The 19,364-nt window shown below is 41.4% G+C and overlaps 1 protein-coding gene across 3 annotated transcripts; it reads right to left on the minus strand.

The window, feature by feature from the left end:
* Positions 1-508: 508 nt before the first annotated feature.
* On the minus strand, positions 509-18,906 carry nacc1a (nucleus accumbens associated 1, BEN and BTB (POZ) domain containing a). Of its 3 annotated transcripts, none has more exons than XM_026165292.1 (8): positions 17,905-18,906; positions 13,681-13,835; positions 12,171-12,449; positions 11,375-12,005; positions 11,022-11,192; positions 7,632-7,737; positions 7,337-7,434; positions 509-4,528 (listed from the first exon to the last, which is right to left on the minus strand). In XM_026165292.1, the coding sequence occupies exons 2-8, from the start codon at positions 13,804-13,806 to the stop codon at positions 4,218-4,220; spliced, it is 1,722 nt and encodes a 573-aa protein (XP_026021077.1). In that variant the 5' UTR covers positions 13,807-13,835; positions 17,905-18,906; the 3' UTR covers positions 509-4,217. The 3 variants fall into 3 exon arrangements, with proteins under 3 accessions (XP_026021077.1, XP_026021076.1, XP_026021078.1); XM_026165291.1 differs by lacking the exon at positions 17,905-18,906 and adding an exon at positions 17,240-17,898; XM_026165293.1 differs by lacking the exon at positions 17,905-18,906 and adding an exon at positions 16,836-17,230.
* Positions 18,907-19,364: the final 458 nt, after the last annotated feature.

Consider the following 19,364-nt stretch of genomic DNA (forward strand, 5'->3'; position numbering starts at 1 on the left):
CACTTTTCTGTCCTGCATGTTTGACATCTGTTTTTAAAACAAAGATTTAAAAAAAGGTCATGCATGCAATGAAAATGGAGACAGTGACGGTGCTTCAGATCCTTTTATCCAAATATGAAAATATAACCCATTATTTAACACCTCATCAGGAAGCTCTTTTCAAGCATGTCAAAGCAAAACTGTAAACAAATGATGGCAAAAACAACTGTGTGTGACACGTTCATACAGTATGAAAGCGACAGGTCATACATGACAGCTTCCAGGTGTGAACACTGAAGCGTTGAGTTTAAATTAGGTTTATGAACGGTGCTTAAATAAATTACATTAAAGTACACTTCTTCTTGCTGTGCTAACCACAGTAGTGCTAACCATTGCAGAGCTGTGTCATTAAATCATTTGCAATAAAGTAAGATTCAATTAAGTTCACCAGTGAGCAAACGCCATGAGAGCAAATGACAGGCAACACCATTAAAGCGATTAAGGAAACACAAAAACGAGGAGTCTTGGAGAAATTGTTACAAATCTTTTATTAAGATACTCATTATTTGTTCCATTTTTGACATTTTCTCTATGATTTGTATTCATTTATCTTAAAGTTGTTAATGTGCAATTACCTTTGATAATGTTGGGTCACAGTTACAGGGCTTTCACAAAGTTATTGGCACTTGGAACACAGAAAGAGGATGAGCAGTACAGGAGGTCCACTGGTGCTACAGGGTTACAGAGGGCAAAGAGCAGGGGCAAAGACATGGGCAGACCAATAACTGCACAGGTTGTGAAGAGAAGCATTGTATCTGGGTAAATATATACCTCATGCTGCGAGTGCACAACAAACAAACTATGTGTGCGTCTATATATAATATACAGTATTTATCTATACATGTATATAATCATATTTATCTATGTACTGTTTAGTGACAAAAGGTTCCCAATGCCGTGCCACACCTTATCCATTCAAGTGTGTAGGTCTACATTTTGTAAGTGTAAACACGTACGCTGAAAGGTAGAGAAATTGCTTAGAATGTGCAATAATAAAAAAAAGCAAGAGAGCTCTCAAAAGAACACAAATTAAAAACGAGTAACACCCACATACCTAGTGATGATGGAGGACTGAGCGACTGAGCAATCAAGTTATGAATAAGGGAGTTTTTAGCTGTCAGTGAACTTTTACTTCAGGGTGAAACCCCCGAAATGTCCCGGAACCACATTTTATTTCAACTGAACTTGTTGAACTGATGGCAACATGGGCCCTAATCACTGTTTATATGTAGTAAAAGCTTTGAAGCTGCAACAGCAGCATAATCTTACTAGGTCAATGGTGCAGTGGGGACATTTCCGTATACGGGTTGGGCAGCTGCTTCATTAGAGTCGACACCAATTCACTGGCGTAGCCGAGCTCTCATTAATGACTCACAATACAGTACAAGTCATTCAGTGGGTCACTGAGTAATATGATTACTGTGGGAGACAAACAGAAACGTGTTTCTCACGTTGAAATCTTAATTGGTCATATTTTATCTTATTTGGAGACTCAATGACAGTTCTTCTGAGTAATAGTATGTAACAAAGCAAACTTTTCAGCTGATTATGGCAACTTTAACATGCCTGGCAAGTCTGGTGATTTGAAAAAAAATTATAGTCATACTTAAAACAATGTGAAGCAACATCTTGTGAAAACCTCTACACAAATTAAAGCTAGACATTATAATTCAGCTCAAACATAAACCACTGCTTTGCCTTTATGAAGCGCATGAATAAACTTGGAGGAGTGAAACATGACACCAGCTGCATAAGGGACAGGAAGCACAACAGTCTTCAAAGATACTTGAGGTATGTGGGGGAGGGGTGCTCATGTGGCATCTACAGTCAAATGCAAAACTGAGGTTTCTTTGTTATTACCCTTAATGAATGCTCACAAGGTACTGCATTTATGTTTCATCCATATACTGTATCACCCACCTAAACCAACCTAGAATTTGAAACAATAATGAAAATATGCTGAGCTAGAATCTTTATCATGCCACTAGTCATTTTATTTCTTTTCAGTAAGACTTAACTGCCTTTGATAGGAACCATCAGCATCTTCCTGGCTTTCAAACTCTACCTCTCTACACAAAAATAGAACCTCTATGGAAAAAAAAAAATTCCTGAAAGAGAAAGTAATCAGTCCGTGCGAACGTATCAGGTTAAGAACACATTCCGAGTCAGACCCGGACTACTTTCAGGTTTTTCCACCTGCAAATGTAAGAATGAATCCCCTGTACTGACCTCCGTCCTTAACAGATTAACATGCATTCAGAAGGTTTCTAGCAAACACCAACTTCCACATACAAAAGGTCAGTTGTTGACATTTCTTAAATCAGACACATTCAGCAACAGAAAAAAAGAAGAACACTTGGGATTCAACTCAACAGTCTTCTTGATTATTTACAGTAGGCGTTCGTGCCACTACTAAACAACAAATACAGGCAGGCATGGGAGAAAGAAAAAAAAAAAAAAAAAAAAAAAAACAACAAGGCAAATTCCACCTAAAGGGGTTTGATTGCTACACAACACTTCTCAAAAGGTGCATGAACTACTAGTTCTTCTCAATAAGGTGCAGAAACCACCACTCTTATCGCTCATGGAAGGTGCAAAATCATTTCAAACTTCAAAATAAAACTCATTTTGAATTTCCAGATGAAAGAGGTGGTGCATTGCATACATGAATAAGCCACACACCAAAGACACATCTTCACAATACAAACTTGGCTTTCTTACCAGAGAACTATGTCGAACACACACATACACACAGTACCATTAAAACCTTTTTGCTTCAAGCAGCATTGCCTCCCTGCGACATCACTGTGCCCACCAGCTTATTGACGTCAAGATTTGAAAGATGCACTTGTTCATTTCACAATTATTTCTTGTGAACGTCACTTTGTTCCTCCCTCCTTTTAGGAATTTTTCTTCGAAGGCTAAACTAGCAGAGCTGTCAGATAAATGTAACCTATAAATGTCCAAAAGTAATCTTCAAAACTGTGGGCCAATGCTGTATCAAAGGAGGCGAATGTTGCAGGTTCACAACCTAACAAGAAATGCTAATCATAGTCACAGTCGTGCCAGCGGAAGCAGTCTTATTATTCCTTTAAAGATAGTGGACAAAAGATGAAATGTGTCAAATTTAGCAGTTCAACTGCTCATTCCATCACTTTCACTGTAAAATAAGGATAAAAATAAATGACTGAGGTTCTTATGATAAGACTCCTTTCATTATTATTATTGTACTCCTGCAAAAATAGCACTTTTCCTTACTTGACAAGCCCTCTTTCAATAAAAGCTGAATACTGAGATTTTAAAACAATCCCTCTTGCTCTCTTTGCTCACACCATTCTAGGCATGGGCACTTGTATAAATATAGTTTTTGTCTTCTAAAAATATGACCAGCTTTGATTACCTGTTGCCCTTCAAATTTCATTTTTTCCCCCCATTACAATCTTCTGAGTAAAAAGCTTTCACCCTTCTTACTGGATCACTTTTCAGTTTACAGACAGAGAAACATGCAAAGAAAATAAAAATAGGCAGATGAGATATATTTCTATAAGACAGCACACAGTGAAATACTCGAGTGAGATTCTCTGGTCTCAAGAAAGGTGAGGTGAGGCTGAAGAATACTTGCAGGGTGATCAGTGGAAGATGCAAGAGGAGGAAGAACAGGTAGTGTTACTTTGTTTTAATAATGTATCTATTTTGAAATTTAGTTTCTTTCCCGAGGCTGGAATACAAGTTGTCAGGGTTGCATAGAGAAAAATGCCACCGACACTTACATTCAATATACCCGTCACTTCTGCTCCTGGAAATCTGTCCATCCAGCCATCTCTTCCTCCTCAGGCTGCACCAGTAACTCCCTGCCCTCCCCCCAAACCACCAGCACCTCAGGGAATGTATTTAATATGCAACAGTGGATGTGTTTACACACCTTAAAAAGACAAGGGGAGGCAGAGGGCAGTTAGGACACAACTAAAGACCCTCTTACGCCCTTCCTTTCCTTGATTACCTCCATTATACAGTCAAAGCAAAAAAACCTTAAGTTTTCAAGTCCTGGTTACATCAGGGCAACAACTGTTGACCCTAACAGTGTAGTATAGACAGTCAAGATGTGAGAGATCAGCGTGGGCCAAAGAGTGAGAAGGCAAGCGCAACTGGGGAATACTGTTATGTGCGTCACCAAACATTCAAAATAACGGTCCTCCGTCCCCACCCACACCTGGTAGCGATTCACCTGAAGAGCCGCCCGACTCCATACCAGCACCACTGGCGGACTCCAATGAGGCAGGGTCGAAGGTTGGATCCGCCCCCAGGGCGTCTTCCTCTGTCTTGACACCATCAGGAAGGAACGCAGAGTAAGCGTCACTTTCCGCCATCAGTAGCTTTAGCTTGGGTATCCAGCTCTTACGGACCACACGTCGGGCATTGGTGCACATGTCGGCTGCAATGGCGTTCATCTCGCTCTCCTTGAAGCTGGTTGCGAAGTTCTGGCAATAAACTGACAAAAAACAAAAAGGGGGGGGGGGGGGGAATAATTAGGCTGATCACACTTTTATGATGTGACTGGAGCCAAGAACGAATTTCACGAGTGTACTGACAGATCCTTTTGCCTGTCTTCTACCCACAACAGACAAAAGCATCCCTTTCACCAATATTTGAATGAAGATGGATTTATTCCAAATACATGCACATACTACAGTATGATCTGATCTATTTGTGATGCTGGCAAAAAAAACCTAAAAGGGGTAATAGCTTTGTTAATAAATATTTTTAAGGACTATACTGGATTATATGGGACTGACAGTATAAAAGTGAGTCAATTTTTTATGGACCGCCTGCAATGCTTAGGTCCTGCTCTAAATTTAGATAGTTGCCAGGCAACATAATATATCAGATATATTCCAATATTCAAGTTTTGTGGATATAAATTAAATGCTCCGGTCACAGAATGAAAACAATACAATGTTGCAAGGAGTATAAATGCAGAAATGCTAAAAATCGATCATATTAATCCATTTGTAGGTGGCTCCTAGGCAGCATGATGATGTCCCAATGGCTGATATAGATAAGAACCTTCAGGAATCTAAGACGTACCTGTGTGCCAGGTTTAGCTGCTGAACTCCTTATTGTATAGGAGGAGTTAAAGGACTAATAGGCACACAGAGGCCTGCTGTATGAGAGTTACAGTGTTTAGGGAAATGACTACAGCTATGGCTTTTTCTTTTTGATTTTAACCACGACAGTCTCTATAGAAGTTTGCACACAAAAAACTTCCGACAGTTTCAAAGGAATCAGAAGAGGATATTTCCATAGTTGTTCCTATTTATGTGTAGCATACAGCATGAAACAGCCTGCTTTAGAGGTGTTCACAGAATTGGAATTAACTCTGTGGCACAGTCGATGGAAATGCCTGCAGAGAGAGTGCGGAGAAAGCAGAAGTGACAACCAATAGGCAATATTCCTGTGTTATTACCTGCGTGTACCAAATGATCACCTGTGCTATTTGCTTATTGGCACAGTTTGATATTACACAATCTCCGCAAGTTAAAGAACACTGCAACTCGACTGGATCGGACATCTTCCTTCTCATGAGCACCTCTGCTGAGTAAGTTCTAGAAATGATCAGGGCTGCAGAGCATATGTGAAAACGACTCATGACTGACAAAAGAAAGTCTATTCAATATGCGAATCAACACTTGCTCGGTTTAAAATTCAACTGAAACACTTTAGACAATTGCAATCTTTTATAAACACCAGCCAAGTTATTTATCCAGCTGTCTCTCATGTTCAGTGTTTATTATCCTGGCTAACGTTACAGTATGCAAAATGCATAAGAAAACCCCAGCACATGTGGCGTGACCTCAACAAAGCAACAATTGTTTTGCTGACTGATTTCTAGTAAAAATCTACTTCAGGGGAATGTTTTTAATATTCACTACTGAAACAGAAATTGCTTGGTTTAAGTAATGGGTGGCACAGTCAGTTTTTTTTCTTGTTTTTCACCCACAGGGGTTTTGGCACATCACCTACATGTAAGGTGCCAAGAGAATGATAGAGTATCCCCTCCAGGCATGTTCAAAGACAAAAATGCTATGATTTGCATAATATTTTGGGCAGGAGATGTTTTTCTGCAAATAATAAAAATGAAAGTAGTTCTGTTACCTTGTTAGAAATTCTAAAACAAGGTCAGGCTTCAACTGGCAAAAACCTCAGTGGAATACTGAACCCAAGATCCAATTAATGTAGTCCAAAAACTAAATGTGAAAAGCTAGCAAAATGTAAACTTTCAAGTCAACAGGGACAAAACAGTCACATTTAACTTGTTTACTGGCTCACACCACAGTAAATATGCTCTGTACTGGGCAGAATAACGACGTGGCATACTCCACAACTCCATCAGCTACAACCAGTCATGTGATGCATGTCCATTTTTAGTTTGGTATGATCCAGTAAACAAGTGAAATATGATTATTTTGTCTTTAACAACTCTAAAAATATATTTTTTGCTCAGCCCTCGATTGCAAACATGAACATACATATTTTTTTTGGTTTAAGTTTTACACAAAAAGACTGCTGAAAGTGTTTCATGTGCTGCTGAAATGCTATTCACAATGTATTATGTGTGTTGTGCAACACAGGCTTCAGACTAGTAGTGATGTCACGAGTCCCGCTCACAGCTACATGTCTTTAAATCTGATTTTATGGTGAGCATGGATACATTTTCCACTTTCAGCAAGCTTTTACTGAAAAAGCACAAAGCTGTAAAGAAAAAGGGCAACTCGCAAAACTCAAAACTATAGAACGTCTGAACAAATAATCACCTCACTATAAGCAGGACAATATCTCTGTTCTGGTGTGTCTGATGTCAACACTTGATTTCAGGGTGAATGTTACTATGTAGCGGTCACAGAGTTATTGCCAAACACTAATCATACCAATGCAAATCTTATTTATGCTTTTAAAACAACAAAACCAAAAAAAAAAAAAACTATGCTTGTTTTGTTGCTGCTGTGAGGCACGTTGTAATGTGGATTTTTTTTTAAAAAAATTACCAAGTATTAATAAAGATTAATATTATTGTTGTTACTATTAGTACTATCTAAATGTACCTAAAAGGAAAACTGAGACATTACACAGCTAACTCATTAATTCAGCTACGATTATGATACGGCTTAGTTTACAGTGTAAATACACAGTGTGTGCATGCAGTGTGACTGCATGTACATTCCCCTCCATCAGTACATGCACAAATTGTTTGCATGCTTGTGGGCAAACACCCACAGACAGACAAAACATGTACGCTCACATTTGACTGCATGGAGCACTCTGTTGTCCAGGGGCTTGCGGCTCGGGTCATTGGTGGACGAGCGAATGCCTGTCCCGCAGCTGTTGGCCAGAGTGTTCCTGATACATCAAAAAAATAAGAAAGAGGTAGACAGAACAGAGGAAACACAAAAATAGTTGATTTATCCTTCATATGCCAGCAGATAAAAAACAAAAAAAAAGGAAAACAAAAAAAACTTTAATTTCTATATTAAAACTACGCTTTGCATGAAACACTTGCATAAATAGACCCAGACAAATCGAGGGAAGAAGCAAACCTGTCAAAGAAGGCGGCCAGCAGCCTCCTCAGCAGCACCTTGTGTCTGGTCCCTGCACTCACATGACAGTTCATTAGCTGAGCTCGTGATATATACACAGAAGTACCTGCAAAGAATCCAGAAAGAATTGAGACCATTTATTATCACTGTAGATTATCTACTGAGATTATCTGCTATCTCGTTTTATGGCATTTCCCTTCTTCAACTTTTGTGGGTCAGGTACAGCAATGATACAGTCAGGATCTTCGCTTTCGGTTACTGGAATGGAGAGTTTATTTATCTAGCAACAGCTCTGATTCATATCACACTGCAGCTGTGGGTGGGGAGAGAGAAGCCTGTGCGCCAGTTAAATGTCACAGCTTTGAGGTTTGATTTGGTTTCATTACTTCAGTTTATTCCTTTGACTTTTACAAATGTAGTATAAAACTACCCTGAAACACTTGCTTCAGGTTGCTCTGTCACAGGCACATGCTGCTGCAGAGTGAAGTGTGTAACCCCACTGGTAAGGTAACACGCACAGTCACAGTATGTCCTTGACATAAACAAACTGAGTCACATGTGCAATACAGCTCTGCTTGCCAGTGCAAATCTCAGTCATCTGAGGACAGCGTCCTCTGAAGATATGAATATATATCAGTGCTACCTGCCTTGTCCTATTTAGACCTCATACTATACTGCCTATATGTATTTAATAGTTCAGCTCTACCTTTAACCATAATGTCATTCATTTCCAGACTGCAGACTGAGGCAGATAAAACTATTCACCTAAAAACAACACTAAAATAAAATATTTATTTATTTTTATTTTATGTTATATAAGATTTATCTGTCCTCTTCCCCTTATCTTTATCAGGGTGGTGGGTGTGCTGGAGCCTATCCCAGCTATCATGGGGTGAGAGGCAGGGTACACACTGGACAGGTTGCCAGCCTGCCGCAGGGCTAACACAGAAAGACAGATAACCATTCACACTCACATTCACACCCATGGGCAATTTCACAATTATCAGTTAAAATAGCCCCACTAACTGCATGTCTTTGGACAGTGGGATGAAGCCTGAGTGCCCACGCAAAAGTGGGGAGAACATGCAAACTCCACACAGAGAGGCCCTGGCCAGATGTTGGAGTCAAACTCAGGACCTCCTTTTTGTGAGGCAACAGTACTAACAACAACACCACCCTGCTGCCCTTGTGATATCAGATAAATATATGAATAAGATAAGTTAGTTTGATAACATATTTCTGATATATGCAGTACTGTGCAAAACTCTTAACCAGCTGCTCATTTCTTTATCTTTAATTTTGCTTCCAAGGAGCCAGACTTGTAATTTTTTTTTATCGTGGTCTAGAGCAATAGTTCTTCCGGCTTTCTGAAGAACTACTTTCCCTTGGACATCAGCTTCTTTGTTTATTCATTTTCAGTCCTTGTTGCTGACCATTTCCAGAGGAAGGATTTTTGTATGTTAAGTCACTTAACACTGACTTAACTAAAATTAAAACTAAAAAAAAAGATACAGTATCGTATTGTGATATTTTGTGTGGCGATATCAGGGATACCAAATATCGATATAGTACGAAGAAGCAGGCTCGTGTCATCTGACAGGAAGCAACCTTTCTGCAAGTAGTCGCAGCCTGACTTGGACTGACAGCAATCTCCCTTAGACAAAATACTGAAGGTTTACAGAAACTTTTAATTTAGAAATGCAGACAGATTTCCAACATGTTGCAATCAGTCTGAATGAGCCTTTATGAAGAAGGATAACTCGTGGGGACTCGACTCAGCTGACTGCCAGCTGGCTGTATTCTGGTTATACTCATATAGAACAGGAAGGTTGCTGAATACAAATGTAATTGTTTTAATAATTCAGGGACAGTGTTGGTTTGCTTCACAATCTAATTTTGAAGCAAAAAATAAATAAATAACTGAAATGAGATAACTTTATCGTGTTGGATAATATCAGTACAAACAAAGTTTAATTTTAGGGACATAATGTGCAGTTGGAAATCGTGATAAATCACAATATATTTCACCGCAACACTCAGCATGTCACAAAATGTTAAAAATTGCAATAATATCGTACCATGAGTGAAGCATTGTGATAATATCGTATTGTGGAGTATCTGGTGATTCCCACTTGTAGACTCAACACTGGGAGAAAAGGCTGAGGTACGCCAAATTACACAAGAACTGGACTGAAAATCAGTATCCACAGGTCTTATGGGGTAATGAACCCAATTTGGAATTCTTTGGTTCAAATTGTTGTCAGTGTGTATAGAGGAGGAGGACTGAGCATGCACAATGATATAGAGGAGGTCAGGAGAGAGATACAACACTGAGTGTCTGCAACCTATAAGTACTTCAGTCAGATGTGTTAGATATCTTGTTAAAACTGATTAAATATATGAACACAGAAATATATTGACAGATTTTGATCCATTATGCAAAACCATTTGGAAATCATCTAATTGGGAACAGCTCAATTTTTCAGCATGACAAGAATTCCTAAAACACTGCCAGCACAGTATAAGCAGGATTTGAAGCAGCTTGGCTATATTTACGAATCAGATAATGACCCAACGACAGTCTGGTATAAATGTATCTATGATTTCTGTAGTTTAGATTTAGTTTAGAAAGACTTCATTTTTGATACACTTGTAGCAGAATCAAAGTATTTTTCTTTCTTTTTTTTCTACAAACCACATGCTAAATATTTTGTTTTGACACTTATGGACAAACAACAAATTAAAGAAGAAAATCCAACAACAGTATCAGGCCACCACAACAGCTATGCTGCACTTTAGATTCTCAGTCTCTGGTACTTCACTAGAAAAAAGATTTTTCCTGTTTTGTTGTTGATGGTTGACGATGGCTGTAGAAGATGCTTGATTCTCATCAACCATCAACCAATTCAACTCGACTGAGAAGAGGTGATTTAAGCCAAACAGTGAACATCAGTTTTATATCCAAACTATTCAGTGACCCCTTGCGCTCTGCAGATGGGTGGAGGACACCACTCCCAACAGGAAATGTTTCATCATAAGAAAAAGGAGATCACACATGGCATTTTCTTTCTTATTCCTTGCTTGCCTCTAAAGATACAAGCAGACCTAAACCACAAAAGCAAAACATCCCCCCCAACAGCATCACAGAGCTGCTGGATTCCCTTTAGTGTAAAGGTCGAGGGTTTCAGTTTTTCTTTCATCCGTCACCCACCTGCAGGTTTCTCATGTTAAGTTTGACATTTTGGAGACAGCGAGCCAAGACAATTCTATGAAATTTGGATATTTTTGTCTCTCAAATCTAATCATTTTGAATTTCTTTCTTTTCTTTTTTTAAATTTAGTTGTAAATATTGCTGTCTTTAGGTACACACACACACACAGAGAAACATACCTGAGACTAACTCTAGTTTCTCAGCAGGATCTCCTTCCTCGTATAGTTTGGGGTGACAGCGGTTGCCTATTTGGGCAATAAGTTCTGCAGGAAGACATGAAAGATCTCTGCCACGCATCCGACCTCGCGTCTCCGTGTTATCTGGTAGAGCCTCAACACGCTCACCAGCAGCTAGAAAATCCACATATGGAAAAATTTCGAATCAACTATAAAAATTATATTTATGAGAATATTTTGTGCTGTTACAATGTCTCGACAAACCAAATAAAGGATACAAATATGTAATCAAGGTGTAATGAAAAACTTCAGCTAGATATATTTGTATGTGTTGGTATAACTATTCTGTCCATTACCTGCAGCTCCCATGTTGAGCATACTGTACATGGTGTACATGTTGCAGATTTGTCTGTACTGCTCCTCAGCACTTTCATCTGTCCCCTCCTCTTCTTCTTCGTCATCATGGTAGCTGATAGGTGAGTCACTAGCATAGGTACTCAGGGTGCCAGGGCTGGCGCCCTCTGACATGATAAGCCCTGCTGCAGAATTCCCATTGGTGCTGGCACCGCCACCAATCCCACCACCGGCCACCATTCCCACGAGGTTGGTCGTGGTGGCACCCATACCCACAGCCAGTCCGAGACCTCCGGGGCTCTGGATAGCGCTGCCCCGCACTGCCTCCTGGGAATAACGGGCTGCTTTCCTGGCACCTCCTCCTCCCCCTGAGCCTACCCCACCTCCATCTCGGGTGCTGCCACCCTCCCATAGTCGCTTGGCTACAGGAGTGCAAACCACTGAGTAAGGAGTGGCCGCCTCTGGTTGGCTCGCTGGCTGCTCCATCTTAACTCGTGATACCAGAGGGAGCGGCGTCAGACAGGAGGCGGGCCGGGCTGCACCGTTACTGGTCTGTGTTACAGGGCTCTGGGGCTCTGAAGGTGGGGCCTCCTCTCCATGAAGGCCCTGGGAGTCACAGCTGGGGGAGGATACCTACCAATAAATGCATATATCACCTTTGCGTCAGCAAATAGATAGATCTTACCTTGCAGAAAGTCTCAAAACAGAAATCTCAACCTGTAATTTACCAGTTCAAATTGATGAAACAATGACTTTAGGTTTTCTGCTACTTCACTTTCTATTTCTATTTAGCTTTACCTTGAGGAAGAATTCAGTGCCTTTCTCCATGATCTGTTGGATTTGCAAGAAGCCGGCAGTATACATGAGAAGAAACTGGTCCCCCACCGTCATGCTAAGACGGCCTGTGTAGCAGAAAGCCAAAATCTGCTGGAAACTCTGAGGCTGCACAGCCGGCGGGAGCTCCACTACGGCTGGGCCGGCCTCACTGCTTCCGCCACCTCCACCATTGCTGTTGTTGCTGCTGCTGAAAAGATCCCGGAAATAAGAACTGCTAGCAGCCAGAACTGCTCGATGAGCCTAAGAAAAAAAGAAAAAGAAAACATAATTTAAAAATCATTTTACATATTACAATATACTGATTTATTAAGGGCTAGTGAGATGTTTTGGAGAATTTATTTTCTCACGGTATAGCTTCGTTTAAAAAAAACAACAACAATAAACAATACTTTTAAGATTAGGTTTAAAACTTCCCTTTTTAATAAAGTACATAGTTAGGGCTTGATTGGCTGACCCTCAATCCTCCCTTTGTTACACTGCAATAGGCATATGGCTGCCCCTCCCTAAGCCTGGTTCTGATGGAGGTTTCTTCCTGCTAAAAGGGAGTTTTTTCTTCCCACTGTCGCCAACGCCCTTGCTCACAGGGGGTTATATGATAATTGGGGTTTTCTTTGTTTTCCTGTATTATTAACCCTTCTGACAGCTTTTGGTAAACTGCTTCTATACCAGGGATGGGCAACTCCAGGCCTCGAGGGCCGGTGTCCTGCAGGTTTTAGATATCACCCTGGGTCATTGCACCTGAATCAAATGATGAGTTCATTACCAGCCCTATGGAGAACTTCAGGACAAGTTGAGCAGGTCATTTAGTCATTTGAAACAGCTGTGTTGGATCAAGGACACATCTAAAACCTGCAGGACACCAGCCCTTGAGGCCTGGAGTTGCCCACCCCTGTTCTACAACCAGCCAATGATTTATTAACATATTGATTTAGTAGCTCTTCAGTGTACTTTCATTTTTAAAATACTAATCGAGTTCTTTCAATGTCCCTGAAAAAGAAGGCCCTACTCAAAGTGAAAGATCTCAGAGAAGGTAAAAAAACAAAACGTTAGAGGCCAATATTTAACTGAGGAATGAATACAATGCACAAATTACATTGTCTCTAATGGACAGGATAACTCAAACTACTCAGCAAATGAAAGAAAACCTGTAACCCGTAAAAAACAATCTTTAAAACAAACATTAATAACATCTTATATACTGGAGCTAGAAACTTGCACAAATGTGGATTCACACCGAATGATGCATCATCTGCCTCTGCTGCAAAAAGTTACATGTTGCAACATCCCCCCCACCCAAAAAAAAAAAAAAGAAAATGTCCAAACAGCAGTTCTTCTGAAGAATAATGACGTTCCTTTTCCATGGAGCACGACTGCCACAGGACTTTTTGTTTACACTCGGGTCTTTTCTTCTTCATTATAACCACGACCTTCAGTCAGTTGAGTGCAAATAAGAGAAACAGTGCACCAGTACCTTGAAAGCATGGCCCTTGACCACCACGGACACATCGCAGTAGAGTCCCTGCAGCCGCTGCTCATTCAGACACTCTAGAACGTTGTTGCCGAAGTTTGGGATCGCCATCTGGAGGGTCTGGGCCATGGTGCGCCTATGCACACCACCAAAAAGGTCTTGTTGGGAATGAATAGAGACAGGCAGAAACAAACAAAGAGGACAAATGAGGAAGTGAATAGATCCAAATGCTGGTTACTGAAAAACAGGATTGACTTCATATATGGAAATACTGAGCCAAATTCCCACTCCCCCAAACACGCTCTTTTTCTCCATGGAATTTTTTCCCATGATACGGAAGAGCACCCAACTCAAACTACATGTATAATCAGACCTTTTTCATACAAAACAACTACAACTATTATCAAACCAACCCAAATAACGATGGTTGATATATTTCTTTTTGCACAGGATTTTTGTTTTAATTCAGGTAAATTCATTCTTCATATTCACAATCCAGTTCTTCATACATCTTAACTGAAAGCCTGTTCAATAAGGAGACCACACTAAACTAAACTTTCAGTGCGCTCCATGTTAGAACTTCTAATATGTAATAAGTAATTGGCAAACTCATGCTAAGAGAGTTGATGCCTCGGGTGCTGCCTCCTGCATGTTTCAGCTAGGCCACGTGTGAGAACGGGCAAAGATATAATCGCATGTGAAAACCGCTGTCATTTACCAAGTATGAGCTCCTTCCTGTTGGTCTTGCCGATATGTGGATAAACTTTGACCATGAGGCTGGTCAGAAAAGAGCAGGGCCGCCACTATACTTGCAACTGGTAACAGTTAGGAGACCTTTGACTGCACCACTACAAACAATATGTTGAAAGACCGTCTCCAGATCTCGCTTTGATTTGCCAAAGAACTCGGAATGAGAATATTTATACGGCAACTGTGGAGTAGTTCTTCATGTGACATTTTGATACATAATAAACTTTCTTTGTGAATCACTTTTCAGTGGGTTACATCGCATTAATCATGATTGCTGTCGCATGTTTCAGCTTCATCTTGTTTCGTTGCAGTGATGACTCCCCCCCCAGGCATTGTGGGGTGAAGGTGTAATGTAACACAGCTACGTATGTTAAAAGACAGAAAGCTCAAAGAGAAGCTAAACAGCTGAGGAATGTCAGAACCTCACATTAACACAATGCAATAAAACGCCGAGCAAATCTAACTGGCCTGTTTTATTACTGTTAGGCCAAAGTATTCATAATGAAATGCCTGTCTGTTAAAGGAAGGTTCCCCACAATTAAAACAATATATCTCTTGAAAAACCCAAACGACATGGGCCGCATTTTCTCCTTCGCACAGTCTACCGAATAGTATTGGCAGGCTCGCAGCACTCTGATATTTCAAACTAAGTTTTGTTGAAACTTCCACAGGATAATCTACATTTCATTAATCCTATACGTCACTTCAACCTTGCAGTAGCTGTTGGTGCCCAGCACCAACAGCTACTGAAAGCCTTTTTATTTTCTGTGTCTTCTGTGAGCTATAAAATCCCGTGTCCTCAGATAACTGGGTCATGTTCTGGTATTCTATGTGCAAACGTGTGTTTGTGTGTGTGGCCTAAACAAAAACCGCATAGCATGTTTCCATTCACTTCAGTCAACAGTCAGAGGCAAACATGCCCCCCCTTTGCCCCATATCCGCTCTAAGATTGATAGATTATGCCTGTCAATATTAAATTAAAATGAGCCAACGTTCCCTCTGCTGTGGCTATGAGGGCTATAAGCAGGGTATATTACATTACTCACTTGATACTGTGAAGGTATGTAAACATGCTTCGATGGTGTTACACCAGCTATGCTTTGTGATAGCACGTTCTATAAACAGCAATTTCGGAGGTGCTATTCACATGCATGTATATGCCCTCTGTACCCTCAATAAGAGCAATGCAAACAACAGATACATTGATCAGCCTACATGGCATTGCACTGCTCGTGCTTACTTAAAGCACAAGGCCCGTCATAAGTATTTCTATGCGTGCAGATGAGGGTACAGGCCTGCAATGCAGAGATATATTACCACTTAAAAGTGTTGCATGAATGCTTGCTGAACCTACATGCACCCACACATAGAGCGTTATCAGTGTAAGATACTATCTGATAATGTGAGAGCAAAGTGACTGAAGCCCACCCTGTGAGAGGCATAAAAAGCAAACTTTAGTGTGACTGACTGATGAGGGTTGAAGCGAGCCAGCCCATCATATCCAAAGCCTTTCATTTGGGACCTCGCCAAGCTCCAGGGTAAAGAGAAATGCTCTCTTTGTCTCCATCTCACTCAAGCTCCCCTCTCCCTCATACTAAAACACAGATGCGCACACACACAAACTCAAACAAACCCACAAAAGGCACACTGAGTCACACACAGACATTAGACAATACTGCTTGTTTACAGTTTGGCGAGCCACAGTAAGCACACATGGTTGCACATCAAGACACACAAACACTGGGCCGAGAGCAGAGGTGTGTTTGCACAGTTTGCCCCAACAGTGAGCGAGAATGCAAGCGTGTGCACGCACATGTGTGTGTGGCCCTGTGCACTAAGGAGGGGCAGCGGGGGCCTGTAGGGATGAGAAGAATAATCTCAGGTCCTTAAATATATACAGTAGAGTGCAGCAGCAACAGCGTGAGCAAATGAAATTCACCCCAACTAACCCTGTAGCTTAGCTCTCATACCAGCCAGCCCTGGGAGGAAAGTAGGTCAGACATACAACATACTAAAGACCTTACACTTTTAATAGCAGCCTTTAGAATATTTCAAGGGGGGCTAAGTTGTGTTATGATGGACTGGTTCTCAGCCTATTTTGAAACTTATTCCACCAAACTCTTATGTTGGTTCAAACCTTTCAGATCATTATGTGGAAAAGCCCCTCATGCAGCTGGCACACACAGTTCCCTCTATAGGCATTTCCTCATTATATGCGCCCATGCTTGCATAGCTGTGCTCCTGGCAGGCCTGACTTTTGCTTATCCTCACAGCAAGAAGGCTGATTGTTTTACAAACAGACTTTTTTTAACTTCACATTTCTGATTTTTTTTCCTTTAATGTGTGTGCCTCTGTGCTGAAAGTGTTGCCAAATAACGTGTAGAAGGATAAGGAGTTGTTTAACCCACCTGGGGGTGTCCGATCCGTGCCTACCCAGCCGGGAGGCTACTGGGAGGTAGGGACAGCATGGATGCGTTAAGGGGGAATCCAGGATGGCGTGCGATTGTTTACGTGCCCTCAAATGGCAATCGGTTAGACGAATCTAAAGTAGTTTTACAGGAATCGGGCCACTTCGGGAGTCCCTATCCCCCCTCCATTCCCCCTCCTCCAAGTGGCTGTCAGCGCTGAAATATCTGATTGCCCTCTCCTTCCATCCGCAGCACGGCCTATGGGAGGTGGCTAACGGCTAAAGCTAACGCCACAGTTAAAATATTTTGGGTTCGCCCGGCGCACCATCCACCTCGCGCACACTCAGCCCCAGCTGCACAATGTCAAGCATTTCCGCACTCACAAAGGTAAACAAAGCACTTACTGGCCGAGCGGACGAGGTAGCCGTGCTGCGACGCCGGTTAGTCAGGCCCAAAATGTTGCTTATTTAAATATTTTGGCGACGGGGGAAATCGCTCCCCCTGCCATTCTCCATTCTACCGACATCAACAGGTCATCCCAGGACACGCAGCAGCTGAGGGCGAGCCAGACGGAACCAGTGCGGCACGGAGCAGGGGGGGTGGTTGGTGGGGGGAGCACAACAAGGCACAATTCTTTTTGCAGCCGGCGCTCACAAGAGCTGCCGTGCCAAAAAAAAAAGCGAGAGACAGAAACAAACGGACTGCCGTTGAATTTTCTCATGTTTTGTGAGGCTCGTTAAGTTAAACGTGTTCTGCTCCGCTGCTGATAACGAGCTATATTTTTATTATAATTATTATTGTTAGGCTGAAAAGGGCAATAGAAAGTTTAGATTGTGCCAGCCTGGACCAGCTTTCCCCTTAAAGTCGCGCACTTATCCCAAACTTTAATTGCCCCACTGCTGCTGGTGCTTCTGCTGGACTGCCCCCCCACCCCCCTCCTGCTCCATCAGCCTAAAAAAATCTAACGGTGACCACCCACTCCTCCTTCTTCTCCTCCTCCACCGCCGCTGCCGCCGGTGGATCATCAGACGACCCTACCGACTGACTGACGGCCGAACAAGACACTCACCCCCTCGCTGGGAAGCTGATGCAGAGCGCTGGTTCGTTTTTCCTCGCTCCGGACAGCCATTCAGTGGGAGCGGAACGGCGATAGAAGAGCCATCGAGGGCGGTACAGTATCCCAGGGGATTGCGGAACGCAGAGCCACCGATCGCAGCGAACAGCAGAGGAGGAAGACAAGCATGACGCGCTCGTCATTCAATCGCATGATCGTTGAGAGCGCAGCCTCAATTTGGGGGAGACCTATCCCACGGCGTAGACTGTTTGCGCATTGGCACAGGCTGCGTGGAGGAATTAGTCTGAGTCTCTCTCTCTATCTTGCTCTCTCCCTCTCCGCAAATGAACTATGGAAGTAGGCCGTGTGTATGTGTATATGTTTCTCTGTGTGTGTGTGTACTTATTTAACTTAAGTGAACTCCGCGGGCGCATATAAAGTAGCGATAAAGCCGCACCCTTGTTGGCTGTAAACAAGTGAAACCTATGATACTTATACAGGCATATTTGCCCAATTGGCATACAGTTATAAACCGTGCAGTGGCGTTATTTATAGCACCCTATCTATAGAGTGCTCTGTTCTATGAATTCTTTCTTTTTTTCACCCTGTAAGCTGGAGGCACAGCGAAATCAAAATCCGAATGGACACAGAGTGCACGCAGAAACGCAAGCCTGTGTCATCACAGGTTTGTTAATAAACGCCATCAAAAGAGCACATTCCCCAAACGTGGACATCATCATAAGAACAAGAAAACCCTATGACTATATATACTTTGATAATATAATAATTCCATCTGGCACTTAAACCTCGCACTATTCTGTTCACGTGCTTTTGCCAAATGCATATTTCAATGTGGGTACCTAAAAGGATAGTATCCCACAATGTTAATGTTAATAATTTCACTCGACCCTGTCAGCAAAGATACGGAGAAAAGCAACATTAAGTAATTAAAGACTCTCGAATGGTATTCTGGGAATTATTTAACTCAAATGTCAGTAGCAGAGTTGGTTAAGTTACTTGAAAGAAGTAAATAGTAACTAATTATTGATTACTTCTCCAAAAACTAATCCAGTTACTTTACTCATTACTTATTTTCAAAAGTAATTAGTTACTTAGTTACTTTTAAAAAACGTGAACCTGTATACGTAATAGAGACCTTTAGACCTTTCAGCCCAATTCTATTTTTTATGCATAATCCATCATATAAAATTGAATCAAATGGAAAGCCACTTTTTAAAAATTGTTTTATGAGTTTTAATCTTTTCATTTTATGCACAAAAATTAGCAAAAATTAATTAATATTCAATATTTTATGCCTTTTTATACGTGTTATATCAATTTTAACCTCCTAGGACCTTGCGTCCACATATGTGGACATCATTTTGGGTTATTTAGATCAAAATACTCAATTTTGCTCTACAAGTGCCTGATATCCACTTACGAGGACGTTATACTGCTACTGTTCCATCTAAACT

The sequence above is a fragment of the Astatotilapia calliptera genome, chromosome 4 (genome assembly GCF_900246225.1).
Source record: "Astatotilapia calliptera chromosome 4, fAstCal1.2, whole genome shotgun sequence".
Classification (NCBI taxonomy): Eukaryota; Metazoa; Chordata; class Actinopteri; order Cichliformes; family Cichlidae; genus Astatotilapia; species Astatotilapia calliptera.

What these genes read in the sequence shown, in the direction of transcription:
- nacc1a (XM_026165292.1), bottom strand. Translation starts at nt 13,806, where the DNA reads ATGGCCCAGACCCTCCAGATGGCGATCCCAAACTTCGGCAACAACGTT. An exon ending in TCAAGGGCCATGCTTTCAAG is followed by an intron (nt 12,450 to 13,680) that starts GTACTGGTGCAC and finishes TTTTTTTCTTAG; the next exon opens with GCTCATCGAGCAGTTCTGGC. An exon ending in GCACTGAATTCTTCCTCAAG is followed by an intron (nt 12,006 to 12,170) that starts GTAAAGCTAAAT and finishes ATTTATTGGTAG; the next exon opens with GTATCCTCCCCCAGCTGTGA.